General features: G+C 40.7%; 1 protein-coding gene and 5 non-coding genes across 7 annotated transcripts; 1 reads left to right on the forward strand and 5 right to left on the reverse strand.

Moving 5' to 3' along the window:
- On the forward strand, positions 1-16577 carry arhgef18a (rho/rac guanine nucleotide exchange factor (GEF) 18a). 2 transcript variants are annotated; one of them, XM_018677847.2, is made up of 22 exons: positions 1-283; positions 4214-4278; positions 4735-4786; positions 5172-5303; positions 5737-5843; positions 6703-6843; positions 7339-7589; positions 8828-8950; positions 9536-9653; positions 9757-10008; positions 10779-10855; positions 11026-11207; positions 11417-11472; positions 11874-12050; positions 12268-12411; positions 12755-12852; positions 12949-13014; positions 13109-13156; positions 13281-13751; positions 14176-14497; positions 14602-14706; positions 15713-16577. In XM_018677847.2, the coding sequence occupies exons 4-22, from the start codon at positions 5236-5238 to the stop codon at positions 15865-15867; spliced, it is 2961 nt and encodes a 986-aa protein (XP_018533363.1). In that variant the 5' UTR covers positions 1-283; positions 4214-4278; positions 4735-4786; positions 5172-5235; the 3' UTR covers positions 15868-16577. The 2 variants fall into 2 exon arrangements, with proteins under 2 accessions (XP_018533363.1, XP_018533365.1); XM_018677849.2 differs by lacking the exon at positions 1-283 and adding an exon at positions 613-641.
- A 236-nt stretch (positions 16578-16813) lies between these two features.
- Positions 16814-16885, reverse strand: trnae-cuc (transfer RNA glutamic acid (anticodon CUC)). The gene has a single exon. It is a non-coding gene; the product is annotated as a tRNA-Glu (tRNA).
- A 663-nt stretch (positions 16886-17548) lies between these two features.
- trnae-cuc (transfer RNA glutamic acid (anticodon CUC)) lies at positions 17549-17620 on the reverse strand. Its single transcript has one exon. It is a non-coding gene; the product is annotated as a tRNA-Glu (tRNA).
- A 329-nt stretch (positions 17621-17949) lies between these two features.
- On the reverse strand, positions 17950-18021 carry trnae-cuc (transfer RNA glutamic acid (anticodon CUC)). The gene has a single exon. It is a non-coding gene; the product is annotated as a tRNA-Glu (tRNA).
- Positions 18022-18397: 376 nt separating this feature from the next.
- On the reverse strand, positions 18398-18469 carry trnae-cuc (transfer RNA glutamic acid (anticodon CUC)). Its single transcript has one exon. It is a non-coding gene; the product is annotated as a tRNA-Glu (tRNA).
- A 127-nt stretch (positions 18470-18596) lies between these two features.
- Positions 18597-18668, reverse strand: trnae-cuc (transfer RNA glutamic acid (anticodon CUC)). The gene has a single exon. It is a non-coding gene; the product is annotated as a tRNA-Glu (tRNA).
- Positions 18669-19065: the final 397 nt, after the last annotated feature.

The raw sequence follows: 19065 nt of genomic DNA on the forward strand, positions 1-19065 counted from the left end.
TGTCTGAGGACAAGACTGGATGAACTTGCGGAAAGTGAACCACTTGATTCCCATAATGCTTAGAGAGGGAAGGAGGGCTCATCCAGAGCAGGCTGGGATTTCTTTTTAAAAACACCTCCTTCCCCTCCCTCCCTTCACCTCCATTTTTATCTGTTTGTGCACTTGTTCCTCCTAAGGCATCCTCACTGTCTCTCCCTCAGTGGAAGCTGTAAACAGACATAACCTGGGGATAAACACTAGGTTGTCTCTCGCTGCTGGTGCTGCTGCTTTATTTCAACACCAGGTAAGATAAAACTGTTGTTGCGGTGTTGAATTACTTTTTAACAGGAGATGAATGCGACGAACAATCTGATAAACGACCACTGGCTAAGTTTAGTGGCGTTTAAACCAGACGTCGCGCTGACTTCGAACAATTAAATTTAACTGTCGCTGTCAGTTTGTTTAGCATTAGCTAAAGTTGCGTTAGCGTCCATCCGCCAAACCTCCATATGCAAAGCTTGTAACGTTATAGTCATTAAACCGTCACATACAGCTACTCCAGTTTCGACCCTTGGCTTTATACCTGCTTGTTTTATACCCAGATACTCCACAGCACCTGTCTCTGTTGATACAGTCACTCGTTTCAGTGGGAATGAATCCAGGTCAGTTACTCTCACTCAGCACCTTGGCATTCTTCACATTCCCACAAAAACACATTTAATGGCAGTGTTCTCAAATGTACTTTGTTTTTTTAACGGTTTGCAGTGCTGCCGGTTCTGCTGTAAAGTGAGAGATTCTGGTGGGTTTTCGCGATGTGTTTGTGAGGTAATGATAACATTAGCTGGCCGTTTTCCACCTGCAGCAACAGGTGATTGAAAGCGAAATGAAGCGTTATGATGCACGCGGAGTGATATGGAACTTTAACGGTTAAAAGTTCGGTAACCTAAGAATTCACAAAAATAAGTGTGCTATATTTACAGCGGAGTGATATTAAACATTAACGGCTAAAACAGCAGTATTGTAAAACATCAGAGTTAACTCAGTATGAAATGACTGTTTAAATTTCTTGTTTGAAAGTCAGAAAAGACACAAAATAAGATGTGCAAAATAATGCCAAAGAGAGGCGAATTAACCATGAAGAGACAGAAAATGATCACAAAGACACAAAACAAACCACCAAGCGATGCAAAACGACTACAAAGAGACAAAGAACTTCCATAGAGATGCAAAACAACCCCAAATATATGAAAAATGACCACAAAGAGGTGCAGAAAGAGGTATAAGAAGGTTACCTGTCTGTGATATACAGTTACCAAAAGAAGTTGCAATGGCAGTTTAAATAAGTTTCACTTAAGCACTCAAACACTGAATTAAATTTAGGTTTTAGCTTAAATATTTAAATGTAACCCCAGAGTAAAGTTGAAATATCAGTTGGGGTCCAAGCTCTGAAAGGAGTTGAAGTGAAATGTTTATGATTAATTGAGTTTGAAGTGTCAGGAAGTCTTGAAAGAAATTAATGCCAGTTTAAGTGTCTGAAGTGTAGACATTGAAAGAAGCTGTGTAAATTGTGTATGAACAGTGGAAGTTGTGGGACTGAAGAAGCTGAAGAAGGTGAAGGTGTGGGACCTCAAAGGGTTTTTCAGTGAAAGTACAAGAATTAAAAGGAGTTTAGATGTCAGTTGAGATGGTAATAACTAAAGTCAGATTTGCTTTTGTTTCAGATTGAGGACTTAGCAAGAGAAGGATTCACCTGTCCATACTGACAGAAACACATTGGCATGCGTTTACAGCACACTAAAGATAAAAACACAGCCAGTATCTGGAGGTTAATAATTTAACTGTATGTCAAGGCTGGTGCATGTGACTGCAGCACAGAAAGAGCAACAAATACCTGTTGCAGTAAGAAGGGACTGATTTCAGCCCTTAGGTGTTTCTGTTATTGATAAATTATACCTCTGTGATTATGTGAAACAAATACAACCTTCGGGGTTTATCAGGAAGCAAGAGCAGAGATGAGTGGTTTCTTTGTGACAGCTTTTATGGCTTCCTCATGCTAATGGGTATCGTTTCATGGTTGTTAACTGTAGATGGCTTGGCTGGGAGAAGACCATCAGGCCCTTTCACTTTGTCCTGTTAGAACATCAACAGCGTGATTTATCACTTGATGTAATAGTTTTATTGACTGAGTGATAAGGGCCCACATCTTTTTAAAGGGAAGCTACTTTCCACAAACACAGCATTTAGTATTTTTCCCCCTATCTCTCTCAGCCCTTTGCAGGATACTTGGCAGACTCGTTGGTCTAGTTTTGTCTCTTCTGTCTCTTCAGGGAATGACCTGTATTTCATGCTGCTCTGCTCCCTTTCCACCCAATGTGAATCACTTGAGGTGTGGCCACCGCCCACAACAAGGGGCTGATCCATACAACCACACTATGGCTAATAACATACCATGAGGCTTAGAAACAAGTCTTTAAAGAAAGTAATACGACACGAAGGCCTGGGAAGAAGTACTTAAGCAAGTGGTGCTGTGAATTTTTTGTGTTGTGCTGAGGGGAAGTTTGTAGATCTTAAATGTAGCAGGTCTTGCATATAAAATATATGTTCATATGATCAGTTAAGTCCAAAGCATAAAGTTTCTGCCATTTTTATCCTAGACAAAAGACAGATAATATGGGATTTCTTTGGTTGAGTATTATGATATAACCTGGGACATTGTGATTGTCCTACAATTATGTTTTTAGGACAGAATTGAAATTTGAAACTAACCACCAATAATTAGATAAATGATTATCAATTTAGTCTGTAAAATGGTAGAAAATTGTCGCACCCGTGAGGCTGCAAGTCACAAGTGTATGGCATTTTTTTGCCGTTTGGTCAGTAAAATGTCCACCACCATGTTGGCCCAGACTTGAATATCTCAACAACTATCAGATGGACTGTCATGACCTTTTTGTACAAACATTCATGGTCCCCAGAGGAGGAAACCTACTGTCTTTAGTGATCCCCTCACTTTTCCTCTAGCACCATCAGCAGGGTTAAGTTTAGTAATGTTACATCTACTGGATGGATTAGCACCAGATGAAGTACAGACCTCCATGGTTCCCAGAGGATGAATCTTGATGACTTTGCTGATCCTGTGACCAATGTGCTTGGATATTAGAATACAAGCTGTTTAGCTGTTGTGACTATTTTCCATGTTTACACCAGTCATCCTTTTAGATTTAAACATTTTCGATTGCCATCAAATCTGGTTCAGACGTTCATGCCCCCCCCTCAGCATCAGTTGCTGTAACTTTCATCATCCCTCAATCCTCAACAGACACCCCCGCAAACAGAGAAGCCCAAAAATAATGTATCCAAATTAGAAAGGTTACTGTTTTTGTTTAGCATTCAGTCTGGCAGCCAAAGGGAAAGCATAACAACACTGTTTCCAAAGAGCAATTAATTTTTTTCTGGTGCACTGTATTATGATCATCACTCTTTCACTCTTAATTTTTAGGATTGATTTATCAAGAGACAAAGAAAACACAGTGTAAACAGTGTGGGTTGCTGCAGACTTTAATGTTGAGGTTTCTACTCTTGTTCTGTAGCAAGTGTCAAACAGGTGAGCCAGAGGCTAGCAGTAGAGCTGCTGTGTGAGTTGGTGTCACAACTTCTTTAGTCAAACAGTCATGTGTGTGTTTTAGGTGTGTCTGAATTTGAACAACTGCTGCTTTTCTTCTAAAACCCTCTCTGCAAAATGAGCTTAGATATAATTAGAATACAGTTAGTAGCTATAAAGTCGATTTTTTTAGCTGCTGTGACTATTTTCCATGTTTATACCTGCCCTCCTTTCAGATTTAAATGTTTTCTGTTGAGTCTTGTTCACATTTATTTGTTTAGTGTGATTTATTTTACCACCCACATTGCAGAGCTGTTTTCCTCCTTTTGTATGATTTACCACAAGCTTTGCTACTGCTGAAGCAGGTGAAGGCCTTTTGTACACAACAGTGGATCAGTCCCATTCACTCCCTCAAGGGCCCATTAGCAACATGCACACATACAGACACCCACAGACACAGCCAGCAAGGTCACTGTGGACCACTGCACTAAAACTGGGACACTCTGTTGGAGTTGGCACCAAATTCAATCAAACTGCGACCCAGGAGCATCCAGTGCCAGTCATTCTCTGCAGTTTCCTCTTTCGTTTTTATCCACTGGTTTAACAGAATTTTTCCTCTCTGTTTTTTCCCAGTGTCACATGGAAACTGTGGAAGACATATCATAAAAACAAAAAGGCCAGAAGTCTGTATGAACAAGGTGAGTAATTCTCAGTCACAGGCAAGGAGGTGATTGGCTTTTGAGCTCATTTTAGAACAGAGGATGTGTCAGTCATAGGATTATTATGGAGTCTGTTAACATTTTCACACCCCACCCTGTACAGATGTTTATCTCAGAGTCTAGAAGAAAAATGCTGAGTAGATAAGAGCTTGATGACAAACATCTCAGGTAACATCTCTTTAAAGTAGAAGCTAAGAGTGACTTCACCTGTGGTACTGTATTAAATCATGTCATTTGTAGTTGCTGTTGCCATAATGCAGCACAATTTTTGTTTTTGTGTCTTTGCCTGAGAGCTGGTCTGACTTGAGCTGTGCTGTTGCATTTTGCCAAACCAGTTCCCTCTCCACAGGGCTAGATTAGTTTTGCAACAGCCTGTTGTTTAGACTCAGCACCATGAAAATTCACTGTCTCCTTATCCTCCTTTCTCTTTTGTAGGTAGCCTGTCTGTTTGAGGGCTGGTGAGTCAGCAAAGTGGACCATAATAAAGGTATGTTTGTTTGCATTTCCTCTTCAATAATACACCTCTTAATCCTTTAAACCCTCACTGTTTTTAATGTAGCATTGGGCAATAATCTGTGTGTTGACTTTCAAGTGGTGATGTTTCATGTTGTGCTAATGTATAAAACTCTGCTGTCCAAATTAATGATTTAAAGAAAGTTGTAATTAAACATAAACAAAAGGAAAACACCCTCTTAACAGTTATTTAAACTTTATTCAGCTGCACTTGTTTCTTATTTTCAGCCATTTTACATTTAGTATTCGAGTTTCTGTCTCTGTCACTCACAGATCATCTCTCTCTCTCTCTCTCTCTCTCTCTCTCTCTCTCTCTCTCTCTCTCTCTTTCTCTCTCTCTCTCTCTCTCACTCACTCAGCACCGGGGAAAGTGTTTCTCCTCCGGACTCCAATGGCCTCCCTACCGGCTCCCTTAGTTCAGGCATGACTGTCACCCCAAAAAAATCCAGCCCTCGGCTTGCTTCCTCTTCTTGCAACGACACAAGTCCCAGGTTGATGAACATGTATTTTAAGAACTTATTTCCACCATGCACAGACTACATTCATAGGACGACTGATGGTATCTTAAATTATTTTTTTCTCGTACACGTTTTCCAGTCAAGCAGCTGAAATTCAAACCTAGTCACATGTTTTTCCAGGTTCCCTCTGGGCCTCAGAGAGACGTGTGGTATACAAAACTGATTCTGAATCATGTGATGTCTACTTGAGGTTTTTCCTTATGCCATCATGGTTGTGTTATACTTGGCATCAGATCATTAACATCAATCATTCAAGTCTGATGGTGGCTCCCATTCCCACACAATTGAGCAACAGCACTAAAGTCCTACAGTGTTAGTCTGTGTGTGTGTGTGTAAGTGCATGTTTCAGCACTGACATCACATTTTAATTTACCTGTTGAGCCTTATCTCATCACATACCAACTAGATCCGGTCCAGCACAGATGGATGACGTAGATGCCCTGCGGTTGAAACTCTTCCCTGAGGACTCTGTGTCGCCAGCTTCCTCTTTGGCCGAGCCCATCAACCTAGAAGGTCAGCTAGCCACTGTCAGTGGGGATGAGGAGCTGCTGAAAGCTCCTTGTAGTAGATGGCATAGTCTTTACTTTTGTGAGGTTTAATCCTCTCCTGTTGAATACATATGACACTGTACAAATTAATAACCTGATTTAATAGACCTCAGAGTTTCATCTGGTAAAGATCATATACTTACATGATCAGTAAAGTTAGTATAAGAGATCAACAGTGTCTAAGAATGATTCCTCACAATTGAGATTTTTTTTTTTTTCTTTTCACTTTTTGTAAGAGGGACATTGTACAAAAATATTTTCATTCAGGAGCTAAAAAAAATTAACACCAACTTTTAAAAATATATATTTTATATTAAAAATGAAATATGTCTTTCTTCTGGTGCCAGTGATCTTAAATGAATTCCATATGAATTTTTCATTCATGACAAAATCATGATTGTTGTCATTAGGAATATTAAAGATGAATAAAATTCTGTCCAACAAGGATAGAAATGATCACTGCTGTTTATTTTATCATCATTTTATCACTAATAGACTGAGAGAAAGGTCAGTGTGTAATGTGGAATGCTGCAGTGGCATTATCATAATAATATGTTTGCAGTTTTTAAAAAATCCACTTTTAAAAGTTCCTACAATAGTAAGATTTTATTTTTGTTTCTTTTTTTTTATAAGTATGACATGACTAAAACCTGGCACCATGTAAAGACACTTTAAACCACAATAGTAACACTGCTACATTTAGAGATGATTTTAAAATAACCTGTACATGACAAGTAATGAATCACTGTGATACGCTCTCATGTGACTGTGAAGCACAAGCTTTGTTTGGGTGGCCCTTATGTGACTGTCTGTGTGTCATCCAGATTCCCACTATGCTCGGCTGCAAGGTGAGCTCGAGTTTGATGCTCAGAACCTGGAGGCAGAGTCTTGGAGCATGGCTGTGGACCAGAACTACTTGAAGGCCCTGAGCAAAGAGGCTGTTAAAAGACAGGATGTCATCTATGGTAGGTTGAACTAGCTAAGTCTCAAGAGGTCATACACTTTCTGGATAGCATGTAAAAATGTAACCACCCCAAAATCCAAAATTTGATGACAGTCACCCAATGAAGATGATGAATCATCACTGATTCCAGAGTAAACCATAATTGAACTGTTGAAGCAGATGTGACAGTACCTGTAATTATGATGATGATGGATATTTTCTTTAACTTAGAGTGCCTTTTGATGGTGAACACATGCTATGATACTGAGTATAATGACAGCAGTAATTTTGTTTAGTTTTTTTTTTTTTATTATTACAAGTTCACCTCAGAACATGTTTTCCAGCTTTGACCTGAGGTGATGGACTACTTTCATTTATTCGCATAACTCTGTCTGCCTTGGCATGTGGGAATTGTTTGACTGCGATTGTTTTTAGTGTGTAAATAAACCAGCTTCACCGGTCCAATTTACCACTTTCAGATGAAGTAATAAAAAGATTTCTGTTGTCAATGTCCTAGAGTTGATCCAGACAGAGATGCACCATGTCCGCACCTTAAAAATCCTCCTCCATGTCTATATGCACGAGCTGAGGCAGTCTCAGCTGATCGAGGAAGACAGGCTGGAGCGACTCTTCCCCGGAGTGGAAGGCCTCCTCAGCCTCCACCAGCATTTCCTCAACTGCCTCAAATTACGCCAGACCCAAAGTCAGGAGGAAGGAGGCCCAGACAGCTACCAGATAACACAGCTGGGGGACATCCTCATCTCTCAGGTAGGTCTCATCTCACAGTTTAATTTTAAAGCCATGTCAGCTGAGGGGACATCTCAGGCTCTCTAATTAGAAGAGCTAGTTTCTTAAATATGCAGAGTTACAGGGGACTTGTTTGAAATAATAGCTCTTTCTCCAAGTGAAAATTGTTTACTCACCTTCAGGTCAAAATGCCAGTAAAGTTTGTATGTCAACATAACACAGAGTCAGAGGTACTTTTCCATGTTAAATCCTCTCCAAAGGAACTGAGGGCAACTGGATGTTTTTCTTGAGAGTTCAAGAAAAAGAAAAAGAATCATGAATTCACTATAAACGGGTTGTTTAAGACAAATAATGGGTGTTTTTTCCACGCACTCTATAATCCCTGCGTCACATTAATTGAACTGTTGTTTTAAATGCATCTACACTTATATTCTCTTACACATCAGGTCTACAGTTAAAAACATAACTCCTCCTAATGATTATGGGAAAACTTCACCAGCACTTCAGCTGTCAAGAACATATTCATATTTAGGTGACCTTTACATTACATTTTGAAACGTAAAGCTGAATCGCTGTCATTACCCGCAGATATTTGTACCTATTGTTACAGCCCAGCGTGCAGCACTGACAGTGTTAATATAGTAACAAGCACAAATATAAGAACCGGTTTGAGGAGCACTTTGACAATTATGTAAGATTTTGAGCTTATTGGGAATAAATAATTGTGTTTGTAGTACACCCTTGTTTTTCCTGCTTAGCAACAACTCACTGTTTATGTAGTACATTATAATCATCCACCTCTCTCCACCCTTGTCACTCACTGTGCACGTGCTGACTGAGTGTACAGGTGTCCACTACAGATGGGTGTGTTTGCTTCATAAGCCCAGAAATGATGCTGTGTCACTGGCATCACATTTAGCATCTTCCTCTGTGGTCAATCTACTGAATGCACAAAGCCAGCAGAGTTCTCCATTGTGAATTATAATCTTTGTTTATGTGTTCAGCCCTGCAAGTGAAAGGAAGATTCAGCTTTTAGTATCAATTAGTGTCCGTTTCAGTGTCAGTTTCATCACATCAGCTTTCCAAACACACTTCCTACCATGCCTCATCTGATTCTTGTGCTTTGGGCATCAATGAGGGTCAAATGGCGTGTTGCTGTGTGGCTGTAATTGACAGTAACCTCACTGCAACATTGTTACTATTAAACTGCATCGTTTATAGAATATAAATATCATATTTTTTTGTTTGTTTTGTTACAGTTTTCAGATTCACTGGGAGAAGGAATGATGGAGTATTACAGTGTTTTCTGCAGCCATCACATTGAAGCCATCAGACTCCACAAAGAGCAGCTGCAGAACAAGAAACTGCAGATTCTTATCAGGGTAAACAATCTGCACTCACTGGTCAGTTTATGTTCATGGATGTGATACTCTTAAAGACACAGTAAGGCCTGTGGTTTCATTTTGTTACAGAGAAAATGCACTGGAGTCAGTTAAAAAAAAAGTGCAGGTATAGAGCATCAGTGCCAGTATCTAAGGATGTACTGACACCAGGCATGGTTACCTTGTTCCATGCCTGGCCTAAGACAACCTCAAGCATGGGTAGTGATCACACTAGATGCGTATCGTGTTTGAGTTCAACTGAACTGTGCTTGAGCCCACTTATTCAAGCAGGCCTGTACATGGTTCCATGTACCATACCTGGGCATGGTCCAGAGAAGTCACACTAGTCAAACAAACTGGACATTGGGGGAGGTCAAATGTGCTCTGGCACAGCTGATTATGCAAAGAATGTTCAATTTATCAAGAAAAACTATTGTTGGAACTTTTGAAAATGTCAAAATAAAAATAAATAATGCTACAGCAGGTGCAGTCTTAAGTGCAACATCAGAAAACAGGCAAATAAACTCACACATTTGATCAAGTCTCAAAAACAAAACCTTTCTTTATTTGCATTTTTTTTAACAGAGATTGGGTCAGCTGCCTCTTGTGCGAAGGTTGGGAATCCCTGAATGTCTTCTATTAGTTACTCAACGCATCACAAAATATCCCATCCTGGTGGAGCGAATCATACAGAACACTGAAGGTAAAATCTCACCACTCACAAACTCTGTCTGGAATGGTCCTCTGTACCTCATGTATATATAATTAAAAACTGGTCGATTAATGTATTTCATGCTCCTTTGCAGCTGACACAGATGAGCACAAGTCTCTGGTGCAGGGTTTGGGGCGGATCAAAGACACCATCTCCCAGGTGAACGCTCAGGTCTGTGGATACCAGAAAGCAGCTCGTCTGAGAGAGATTGCCCAGCGTCTGGAGTCAAAATCTCAGGGCCGGCTGAAGGAAGGGCACCTGTTCCGCAGAGAAGATCTGTTCAAGAGAAACAGGACGCTGCTGCATGAAGGCGGGGTCACATGGAAGGCCTCTGGTAGACAGAAAGGTTTGTAGCATTTCCAAGGGTTTCTTACAGGGTAATCTGAACCTAGCTAGCTTTGCCTGCCCGTGTTTCCTATCTGCCTCTTTACCTCAAACTCAATAAAGGCAAAACTGCAAACAAACAAACCAAAATTAAAAATGTTAACAAACAGCACAATTACAGAGTGAGGAAAGTGTCTTATGGATGTGTGTCCATCTTCAGTTGTGACATTTGAAATGTTGCTCGTCCAGTTTTGTCAAAACTTTGATTTATTAAAATAAAACTTGTTCGCCGAAGCAATAATTATATATTATAGCTTGAAACTTTACTTTTACTTGATATGAAATCTTCCATAGAAGAAGGGCATCCCCTCTCTGCGTCACACAAAACCTCTTCAGTTTCCTTTTAAACTGCAGTAATGGCTTTAATAGGTTCACTAGAGGTCAAAATGTAAACTGAAGTGTGTGTGTGTGTGTGTGTGTGTGTGTGTGTGTGTGTGTGTCAGTCATCTCACAGTGCGAGCGCACATCAAGTGACTAACAACATGTACTTTGAATTTTTGTTTTTTGTAATAGGAGGTTCAACTTGAGGGCGAATTGCTTTTGTGAAAAGCGAAAGATTCAGGGAACCAGTGTAGCAGCATATTTTTATGTCATTAATCAAGTGTCAAAGGTGAACATTTGACAAAAAGCAATCCAGACATGACTCAAGTCCATCTTTTGTGGCAGCTTGAGCCAGAGTCATTAAACACTTGTGCTGTTTTGATGCTGAGTAACATTTACCTTCCCCTGCAGACATCCACGCTGTGCTGCTGTCAGACGTGCTCCTCCTCTTACAAGAGAAAGATCAGAAGCTTGTATTTGCTGCTGTGGTGAGTTCTGCCAAAACATTACTCAGTAAACACAACCTACTGTATAATTTATACATGACACACTGTGATGCTCCAATGACAGATACGTTCCCGGTTCACAATGTTAAAATCCTGCATGATCCGGGACTGCCTCAATAATAACCTCTGCTTTATCATCACGGCTCATGCAGGACAACAAACCAGCAGTGATCTCCCTCCAAAGGCTGATAGTTAGAGAAGTGGCCCACGATGACAAAGCCATGTTCCTCATTTGTGCTTGCACCACCAGCCTACCAGAGATGTATGAGATCCACACTGGCTCCAAAGAAGAATGCGTCACCTGGACGGCCCTCATACGAGAAGCTGTGGAAAGGTAAACCCAGTATTTCTAGGAGGAGAACCATTCGTTTTTACTGAAAAAAATGTGGGTAAAAGATAGTGTTCTACTATTAACCCATGCACTGAACACAATCAAGAGATGATTGTTGTATGGAAAACTGATATAGAAAAAATAACAAAAAAAACATACAACAATAACATAAAAAAAATAAAAATACTGAGTCAGATGTCTGTTTTGTCCAGCTATCCACAAGAGGAGCTGCAACGGGAACTGATTGCCAAGCTACAGGAATGTCAAGGTAAGAGAGATCAACCCTGTATTATTATCAAACATCCTTTTTTTAGAATAGGAGATAAAACTAAATTACAAATGTTTAAGTGTAGAAAAATCTGAATCCTACAAGGAAGAGCGTGGGTTTTTTCATATTTAAAATATAACAAAATATATTGGCATTCATATTCTCCTGTGCAGATGTATGCTCACTCAAATTGAACATTTGTATTGGAAGCTTATTAAAGTGTCTGAAGTGCATACTGTAGACTTTTAGAACCTGGCAGTGATGGAACCATAACACATCTACACTTCTTTATTCTTCCAGTCCCAAAGAGGGACAGATGATACCATCACTGACAAGTTAAAGTGCTTATTTTTTCTCTGCATTTCTACTGCATTTATTGTTTATTTCATGCTGTTCTTTAGATGACCTGAAGGAGAAGGATGACCAGATAATTCAGTGTCTGACAGAGAAGAAGAAGATCTTTGATCATCTCTACAAGAGTGCAACAGGTCAGGAAACACCACACAAAGGGCTGCTGCTCCAAGCGGACGCCACTGAGCTCCAGGGAGGGACACTGCTCGAAGGAGCCATCAAGGAGGGTAAGAGCTGAGACAACGTCAATTGCAGTCAGACAGTTTTGAGAATGAATTTTGTTTGTTATGGCTAGAAAAAGTTTTTTTTAGTTTTCAGTTATTTTTTGCATTAAGTAGCTGTGGAGAACTTCTCTTTTCCCTCACAACCAAGTCATGACTCAGAGAGATATTGTCTTTTGAGGAGGAGATTAAGGAGTTGTTTTATTTTTTCTTTTGTCTGCAGTGGAAAACCTGCTGAACCTGTTTGCTTTGAGGATGAGAGACCCAAACCTTCTAATGGAGGAGAGCCAGGTTCAGGAGGGGCTGCACAGGCAGGCTGAGACCTCTGGAGTGGGTGACAGTGACTCCCATGTAAATACCATGAAAAGTAAGCTGTATGTTCTTTTATCAATAATGTGTGCACTTTGGAACACTTCTGTACACAGGTCTACAGCCACACTAGTACAGCAGCAAACATGGTTGTGACAAAACGCTGTTAACATTATCCTACTCACAATTCAGGTGCAACAACTGAGTTTCTTTTCTACATTCCTGTATAGATCACAAACACTTTGTTTCACACAATTTGACTATTTAATAGTCAATAATTCTGTCAACAAGCTGTCTTTCTGTGTGTATCTGTATCATGTAATAGTGCTTAAAAACCATACAGACATACTTATATGGTGATGTTGTTTTGACTCTGGATGTGTATGATCCTCCATCCTCAGATGGAGATGTAGCTGAGTGGTCCAGTAGCAGCGAGGACATTCCAGTGTACATCAGTCACACCGCTGAAATATGCTACTCTGAGGGCCTGGAACAGTCTGTGAGTGAGACAGGTGTAAAGGATCTAAACCTTACCTCCATCTGTTGATAAAAAAAGACATGATGCATTTACATAGTTGTCCTGTTTTGTCTGAAGGCTGATGATGACACACTCCCAGAGCCAGACTGCAGTCCAGCCTCTAGTCATTTCCCTGAGGCAGAGGTAACCTCTCTAATACTTACATTGTTGATCTTTTTTTCCCTCTGTATCCAGTCATGCAGAAACATTGATATCTACCACCTCTTTGTCTCTGTAGGTATGTGAGAGGTTGATGAGGATTGAACAGTTTCTCTACAGTTTAAAGGTAATACACAGTAAACTACTCTGAAATCTGTATTGCAGTGTTAAGTATTTTAATTGTTAAACGCTAAACATGTGTTTATGTGTTTGCTTATTTTGCTAATTCTTTGTTTATATTCAATATGCAGGCAATCGTCGCTCAGCAGGACAGCCAGATTGAGCTGCAGCATGCTTTTCAGTCAAGCAGCCAAAAGTCCGCTCGTCATTACAGCAACATGCTGCTCGAGCAGGAGAAGCAGCGCAACTTGGAGAAGCAGAAGGAGGAGCTGGCCAACCTGCACAAGCAGCAGGCTCAGCATCAGGAGGAGCAGCAACGGTGGGAGAAGGAGAGGGATCGGCAGAGGATACAGCTCGAGGCTCTGGAGGCTCAGCTGCAGCAGAGGGAGGCAGACTGCAACAGGCAGGAGGAGAAGCTTAACGGGGAGAAAGCTGAGCTGGAGTGTCTGCGGGAAAACTACCAGCAGGACCTGGAGAGGCTGAGGGAGTCGACAAAATCAGTGGAGAAGGAACGGGAGCAACTGATCCAGGAGAAGGAGCGACTGGACAAGTTAAAGTCAAAGTACATCCCAGGACATGCCAACTATGATGATCCCACACAAGTGAGGAATAGGATTGGAATCTGATTCACTGACAATTTATCAATACTATTGACATTACTGTGTATTTATCAGTCCATAAATTTTCTATGTCTGCTGAAATTAAAAATATATTGACAATTTTCAACATTTTATTTCCAACACAAAGTATAATCTAGTCAAGAAACAGCAAGTCAGCAACGTTCAGTAATGATTTATCATCTTCTAAATAAAGATAATCCAAACTAATGTTGACACTTTTAATGAGGAATCTGATGATAAATGATGTTGACTGACATTAAAAAAGCTGAATGTAGGAAATTTAGAATGAAAGTCAGAGAGAAGCAAATCTGTGGATGCTCTTCACCAGTAGAAGTCAAAGGTGAGATGAGTTCATTTACCTCCCTGATAATGAAAGTTTTTTTATGCATTTCCTTTGTCTCCTCAGTGTCGGAATCACTCCACTTACCTGTCGTTCCGAGGAAGCATTGTGAATGGAGGTGGAAATCCGACCTTAACTCCAAAGCCCAGCATCTTGCTCCCCAACTCCGATCCCATGGAAATTCCTCCAAAGGTTCCACCACGCAGGGAGAGCATCAGCCCGCAGCTGGCCAAACCTGAACTGCCTGTGCACCTGTTCAGCACCACCAACCAGGTGCATAAACCTCCTGCCGTGCAGCAGCAGATCCCCACCAAGCTGGCCACTCAGCCCAAGGGAAAGGAGAAAGGCTTCAAGACAAAGGGGTCCCACCACAGAACACAGAGTGCAGGTCAGGACACAGGCCTGTTAACATTACCTCTTTATGTTTCAGTATAAAAATTAAGTTAATTGTATTTATAATTGTAATTGTAATAATTGTATTTCTGCATCCAGCCTCTATAGATGTGAATCAGGTGCTGCCCATCCGAGTGACGGGGAAGGAAGGAGGCAGTCTGAGAGCCAAGAGAAACGCCAGTCCTCAAAGAATCTACCAGTCAGGTACAGACAGTCAAAGAGAAATGACCACTCACTCATTCATTCAGTCATGAAGACTTCACCCATACAGATAATCAGATTTCTTCCCGTATGAGAGAGAAATCCACATTTGATTTTGATTAAAAGTCTTTTGAGAGTCCCCCTGTAGACTTGGGAGGAGGCCATGAAGTCTGCTTCTTCAGAGAAAACAGCAGCTGTGCTGAGTTTATACAGAAGGTAATGTGACCATTATAGCCATTTCACAAGGGATGGTCAGTTTACCTCGTGTATAAACTGTTTAATGCACTTGCAACATTTTTATCTTTTTGTTTGGTTGTGATATATTTTGGAATATTATTTGAACTGTAAACTGTGTGTTGTTTATCAGTAGAATAATTAACACTGTAGAGATGACTGTCTTTACAGGGAACTTGAACTTGTCTGAAAAAGCTTAGTTAAAGCTTTGTTTGTCGATGATTATGGGGGAATCAATTATTAATAATTTCCCTGTCTGCTATTGATTGAAGGTTGGTGTGACACAAACATGTTCTGTTTTGATTTATTGTTATTTTTAGCTAAGAGGTGATTCAGGTGTGAAAAGCAGAGCCCTGTGCATGCAGGTGTTGCAGCAGCTATTACTTTACATTAATATGGCTTCATCTGCTGCTGCTATCAGTTTCCTGTGCTGTATGTGGCACAGGTTTGGCATGTGAAGAAGTGGTTAGTAACTGGACAGCTCCTCCCTGTGGAGAACCTGCAACCTGCCAAACATGAGTGGAGATAATTGTCAGTTTTATGTGTTGCTCACCAACCAAAGAACAGGAAAAAAAACACACACAGCACAACACATGAAGGTTGTGCAGTCCACTTCAGCCAAGTGCCTTTACAATATATTTTAGAAGATTCATATTAATATTGTGGCATATTCACACATCAACAAGGATGGGAAGTCAGAAGTGTCTATAATTTCACAGGCACTTACTGTAGCTTCCATTTATTTATTTAGTTTTTTCCTTCCTTCTCCCTTCAGACACCTTCAAACCACCAGGATCTGGCCACAATGTGAAAACGTCTCAGTCCTTCAGCACACACAAGAGGAGCAGCAGTGAGGCTCGTCCACCAGCACCACCTCCTTTCCCCAAAGACGTCCTCGAAACAGGCAAAGAGAAGGTGATATTCCTTTAATCATAAACCACAGCCTGGAGTTTGGATGAGGCACTGACTTTAAACACATGGCGAAGACTGATGGAGCTGTGAGAAGACATTGCACAGGACTTCATGACTTCATGTGTGTCCTGGACAAAGAGGCTTGTCACATTTGTGGTATTTTTATCATGGGCAGCCAGCTGTTGAAATCAGCTGAACTTGGGAAAAAAGTGATGGACATGTTTTATAAGAAAAAATGTAAAAAGCTCAGTCCATTTGTACATTTAAGAACGATAATATTGTAAGATTTTAAGCTGTTGCTAAAACTTCCACTTATTGTATATCATTTTTATTTTAAATGAAAGTAACCTTTTAGCAAGCATGTCTTAACTTGTAAGCTTTCTTTTTAATTTAATGAATGGTAAATACGGTCTGAGGAAGCTATATTTGACAAGTTTACACCTGTGTAGAGATCAAGTGCCAAGCACATAATTTTTGTTTCAGAATGCATTGAAATATCTTAAATTAGTACTGTGGACCTGCTCCCCAGTATCTGCTCTAATCAGGTGGTAAATTAACAGGGTTTGTGGAAGAGTTTTGACTATTATCAGTTCCAGTTTTTCTGTGGAGGCTGTTGACAGTCCTCAACACAGTATCATTGGGATTGTTTCAGTTTTTTTCTGTGAGAATGTAACAGAAGTGTTTCTGAGTGACATTCCATGTTAAAGAATAACTCTGGTGTTCTTAAACCTGGGTCTTATTAATGGTGTGTTGATGATCTGTTACATCATATTCCATGTAAAATAACATATAAAATAACTAGCCAATAACTACAGTCATTAGAGAAATCAATAACAGCTTGAAGGCTCCTGACAATACAGCAGTTTCTAACCTATGAGAATATACAGTATAATGACAGCAGGACAGTATCACAGCGTTGGGTGCAGGAAAGCAAAGTAGGTGGCCCGATAATCCTTAAAACAACTTCCCTGACCGGGAATCGAACCCGGGCCGCGGCGGTGAGAGCGCCGAATCCTAGCCACTAGACCACCAGGGACTGTACCACCACTGAGAGTGTGTCTGAAAATTGTGGAGATAGGTAGATAGATCGATCTGAATGTGACGCAAATTATTATATATAGTCAGTGTGATTGCTCTTCAAATTGAAGTTATTCAGAAATTTTATATTAAATGTTTTTGAATAATTTATAAAAATAAACCATGACCATTATTAAGAGCTGGTGACAACCAAAAAACTACACACAAAACAACTTCCCTGACCGGGAATCAAACCCGGGCTGCGGCAGTGAGAGCGCCGAATCCTAGCCACTAGACCACCAGGGACAGTACCATCACTGCGAGTGTGTCTGAAACCTGTGGGGATAGATAGATAGACATTGAGTGTGAATGCTCTTCAGATTCTCTCATTTTATTGAATCAGGTGTTTGGATGAGAGTTGAAATCTGAAGTTATTCTTGATGTTTAATTTCATGATCAGTAGACTGATGTGATACTGACTGATCTCAAGATTAATTTTTATACTCAAAGATCAATGAGGGAGAGTTATTGGGCAAACGTCTTTGTCCCCAAATCTCCAAGAGCTTGGAAGCTTGACACACGATCAGCTGAACTAACAGTTGGGAGAGGAAACACATATCAACATATATTTGAATTAGTTCCTCTTAGATAAAGTGCATGACCCAACTACCCATAAGAGAACTTCCCTGACCGGGAATCGAACCCGGGCCGCGGCGGTGAGAGCGCCGAATCCTAGCCACTAGACCACCAGGGACTGTACCACCACTGAGAGTGTGTCTGAAAATTGTGGAGATAAGTAGATAGATCGATCTGAATGTGACGCAAATTATTATATATAGTCAGTGTGATTGCTCTTCAAATTGAAGTTATTCAGAAATTTTATATTAAATGTTTTTGAATAATTTATAAAAATAAACCATGACCATTATTAAGAGCTGGTGACAACCAAAAAACTGTTCTTGGTTGTCATGTGTTTCAGACATTCAGATGAACTAAAGATGGAGGAGGAAACACATATCAACATGATGATCTTTGAATTTATACTTCACAGAGAGTGCATAACCCAACTACACACAAAACAACTTCCCTGACCGGGAATCGAACCCGGGCCGCGGCGGTGAGAGCGCCGAATCCTAGCCACTAGACCACCAGGGACTGTACCACCACTCAGAGTGTGTCTGAAACCTGTGGGGATAGATAGATAGACATTGAGTGTGACTGCTCTTCAGATTCTCTCATTTTATTGAATCAGGTGTTTGGATGAGAGTTGAAATCTGAAGTTATTCTGGATGTTTAATTTCATGATCAGTAGACTGATCTGATACTGACTGATCTCAAGATTAATTTTTATACTCAAAGATCAATGAGGGAGAGTTATTGGGCAAACGTCTTTGTCCCAAAATCTCCAAGAGCTTGGAAGCTTGACACACGATCAGCTGAACTAACAGTTGGGAGAGGAAACACATATCAACATATGTTTGAATTAATTCCTCTTAGATAAAGTGCATGACCCAACTACCCATAAGAGAACTTCCCTGACCGGGAATCGAACCCGGGCCGCGGCGGTGAGAGCGCCGAATCCTAGCCACTAGACCACCAGGGACTGTACCACCATTGAGAGTGTGTCTGACAGTTGTGGGGATAGATAGACAGATAGATAGATAAACCTAAACATATCTTTGAATTTATACTTCACAGAGAGTGCATAACCCAACTACACACAAAACAACTTCCCTGACCGGGAATCGAACCCGGGCCGCGGCGGTGAGAGCGCCGAATCCTAGCCACTAGACCACCAGGGACTGTCTGAAAGTGAACACGTGCCTCAAAACTGCGAGGCTCGCTCAATTGACAGTGCGACAGACGTGCTGAGTATTTGGTATTACCATAAACACTGTATACTTGAATTTATTGCCTGATTACAACGTTTACAGTTGAGAAAGCAAAAAGTTGCATTGATTAGAGGATATATGGGAGGCTGTCCTGTAGACTGTCATTACAGTGAAAATAGAGGGTTATGGGTGGAAGGCAGAGCTGTGGCCTCCTTATTCCCGGTTGCAGGGATTGCACATGCTGGAAATAGTAAATTATTGCATACAGTAGATATGCAGGACACTCCTTCAGACTATGCTATTATGCTGTCTTGGATATCCACCTGAGTGACCTGGATGTGAGAGGCAGGAAGAACAAAGGAACATC

This window comes from Lates calcarifer, linkage group LG4 (genome assembly GCF_001640805.2).
Source record: "Lates calcarifer isolate ASB-BC8 linkage group LG4, TLL_Latcal_v3, whole genome shotgun sequence".
Lineage (NCBI taxonomy): Eukaryota > Metazoa > Chordata > Actinopteri > Centropomidae > Lates > Lates calcarifer.

Coding starts and splice junctions, on each gene's coding strand:
- arhgef18a (XM_018677847.2), top strand. CDS start 5,236: ATGACTGTCACCCCAAAAAAATCCAGCCCTCGGCTTGCTTCCTCTTCT. Junction 5,844..6,702: donor CGAGCCCATCAACCTAGAAG/GTCAGCTAGCCA, acceptor TGTGTCATCCAG/ATTCCCACTATGCTCGGCTG. Junction 7,590..8,827: donor GGGACATCCTCATCTCTCAG/GTAGGTCTCATC, acceptor GTTTTGTTACAG/TTTTCAGATTCACTGGGAGA.